The 2,921-nt window shown below is 34.5% G+C and overlaps 1 protein-coding gene across 1 annotated transcript; it reads right to left on the bottom strand.

The window, feature by feature from the left end:
* Positions 1-250: 250 nt before the first annotated feature.
* On the bottom strand, positions 251-2,447 carry LOC111876773 (cytochrome b561 and DOMON domain-containing protein At3g61750). The gene is made up of 5 exons (XM_023873342.3): positions 2,162-2,447; positions 1,550-1,946; positions 1,152-1,462; positions 622-899; positions 251-535 (listed from the first exon to the last, which is right to left on the bottom strand). The coding sequence occupies exons 1-4, from the start codon at positions 2,330-2,332 to the stop codon at positions 624-626; spliced, it is 1,155 nt and encodes a 384-aa protein (XP_023729110.1). The 5' UTR covers positions 2,333-2,447; the 3' UTR covers positions 251-535; positions 622-623.
* Positions 2,448-2,921: the final 474 nt, after the last annotated feature.

The raw sequence follows: 2,921 nt of genomic DNA, 5'->3' as shown, positions 1-2,921 counted from the left end.
TATAAAGAATTAACAAGTGAATCTTAGAATAAAGACCAAATTTATCTAAATAATGTGTATGTAGGTCTGAAATCACATATGGATTATCTATAAACAATTTGCATTTTTCTATATTGAATTCATATGTAGATCTCTATACGGAAATCAAAAACTACATTCGATGGGATCATATACGCATTATGTTTGTCCTTTTTAAATCTGTTGAGATGTTCTTAAGAATCAACTAATCTACAAGTCATATTCGATGAGATACTTAGAACAAGAATTTTACACTCAACCACTCGAAATAAGGCAATACAACATTCTCAAAGGTGTATTCTCTAATATTACACTCAAATACAATATCAATAATGAATCGAACCTAATATTTTCCTTAATTCTTTTACAAATCCCAATCTCAAACAACTTTCTACATGTATCTACAAAACTCTGTTCTTGAACAATCTTTAAAGAAAAAAAAAACTTCAACACAAAGGCTTTTGCCTCTCTGTTTCAAACCTTAGAATCTTCTAAAACACATTTTCACTCGACTTTCCTGTTTCATGAAATCAAAATAAATTATAATCTTACATTCTTCTGTAGGATATGAACATTCTTGCATAGATTGTAATCATATCTAACCTTTAATGGACAGGATCCATTGGGAATGCAGGATCTGAAGAAAACTTGTTGGGTGTTTTCAGCTTTAACACTTCTAGAATGATTGAAGTAAGAATAATGGCAGCAAGAACAAACCCATAACCAATCTTCCATGAAGATCCTGCATCAGCAAGCTGTATACCTAGAAATACATTTAAAGCTCCAAAGAAGAGAGCAATTTTTCCAACATAATGATGATACCAATTCCATAACCTTCTATGCTTACTGTCCTTATCAGGTCTTATAAAGAATGCCATAACCTAAAAAATTCAAGAAACACACAAATCATAAGAATTGCACATCATTTTTGAAGTCAAACATTTCTGCTTTCAATTCAAAAAAGTTTGAAGCTTTCTACGTTTCCAACACTTCAAAACTTATCTTTTTCATTTTTCAGGTAATGGATTAACATACCCATCAACCTTTTTCTTAATATTTTAAGGAATCGATTCTGAATTTCGAATTGGAATTAAGTATGTTTGACCTCAAAAGTCAAACTTTAAGTTTTATACCTGTAGAACACTGAGCACGATGGCAGTTATTCCAATGCCTTTGTGAGTTGGCGCATGGAAACTAAACCTATTGTACATACTTAACCCCACAAATCCTGTAGCGACTGCAAATATGAACCCAACAAATTGAAAGGCTACATGCAGATAATACCATAATGGATCTTTATGCTTGAAGTATCTTGCGACAATAGCTCCATATGGCAGGATTATACCCCATCCGAGTAATCCCAATACCCCATGAGTCGTTTTAGAACGATGGAGATTGTTAGAAGGAGTTCTTGAATTTGAATTCGATTTTGATCCAGAAGAACCTGAGGACAAAAGGGTAAAATCGCAAAAGGGCAGAAAAAGGGTAAGCTTAATGAATAACGATTGACTCGTTAAAAGTTAAAACGAACCTTGAGAGAAATCCAAATGGATAGTTGTCTTATCTTCATGAACAGATAGGAGGTGGTGCTCTGGGTATTTGCTTGAGAAAGCCAATAAAATCGGTTGAGTTCTGAGTTGACTCGGGTACTGGAGTTGATATGCTAAGTGAATCTTTGCGCCGTTGACGGTGACAAATGGAGGAATTCCGGTCAAGGGTAGCTCGCCCTTGTCGTGTTTTACTTCCGACGGCTTGAAACCTTCGGCGTAGTATTGTTTAATTACCGGAGTACCCTTTCGGGTGATCCATCCAACCATGGCACTTGAGTTTAGCATCATGCCATCTTTTGAGAACCCCATTGCAACGTATCCACTTGTGTAGGTTGCTGATAATACGATTGTGACTACATTGTCTTTGCTCTGTGAGAACTGTTTTTGGAATTAGAGAAGTAATCATGTTAAAAGGGAAATTGGGTCAACCAATAAGAAAACCCTAAATTTCTTAATTTGCAGCTACAATCAGTCAATCAGACGTAACTTTTGAACTTTGAATCTCGGATCTATTCCTCATACATATTTTCACATGAAGTCGAATATTTGAAAAAGGAGATTGGAAATCGCCATTGAAGGGAATGGGAACTTACTCGAACAATGTATGAATTCCAGACAGGTTTACACACCATATGCGTCATATTAGCATATGGAAGAGGAAGAAATGCGTTGATGTCTTGGCTGCATTCATCGGATACCACCACAGGAACCACCACAAATGACACAAAAACAGATAAAACCCAGAATCTGGAAACGGAAATCATTGCAAATTGAACGGAATCAAGAGATGAGAAGAAGCGAGAAGAGAAGTGAACTGGAAGAGATGAGGTGGGCAAGAAGGTTATGATGATTTTGTCAAGAGATTTCTTCGTTTTGAAGGTTGCCTGGTTGGTTGGTTGGTTGGTGGTCGTGATAGAAGAGGTGGCTAATCAGTAATCATGATCATCACATCATACAATTTTCCCGCCATTTATACAAACTACTTTTTGAAAATACAAATTTATATGTTAACATCTTTGTAATATCTTTTTATTTGAGAAAGTTACAATTATTATTTTGTCTTCGATCATAAAAATGTTTTTGATAATATTGAGTTGGATGGAAAAATATACATATTTTAAATGGTATTACTCTATATCAAATTTTTACCATTAAAACCCTAAACTTTGAGGCGTATTTTAAAAAAATATCATTTAGCATGTTAAAACTCTTCTTACGTGACACATACTTTTAGATTTTTTGGGTTTCGAGTCGATGTTTTTTCCCACAGTTAAAAAACCAAAGTGGCGGCAAGACATTGTCAATTTGTCATGAGGCTAAATGTCATTTTCTATAAATTTATAAATGAAAAAT

This window comes from Lactuca sativa, chromosome 4 (genome assembly GCF_002870075.4).
Source record: "Lactuca sativa cultivar Salinas chromosome 4, Lsat_Salinas_v11, whole genome shotgun sequence".
Lineage (NCBI taxonomy): Eukaryota > Viridiplantae > Streptophyta > Magnoliopsida > Asterales > Asteraceae > Lactuca > Lactuca sativa.
Note: the sequence above shows the minus strand (reverse complement) of the source record. Positions and strands in the feature narration are given on the sequence as shown.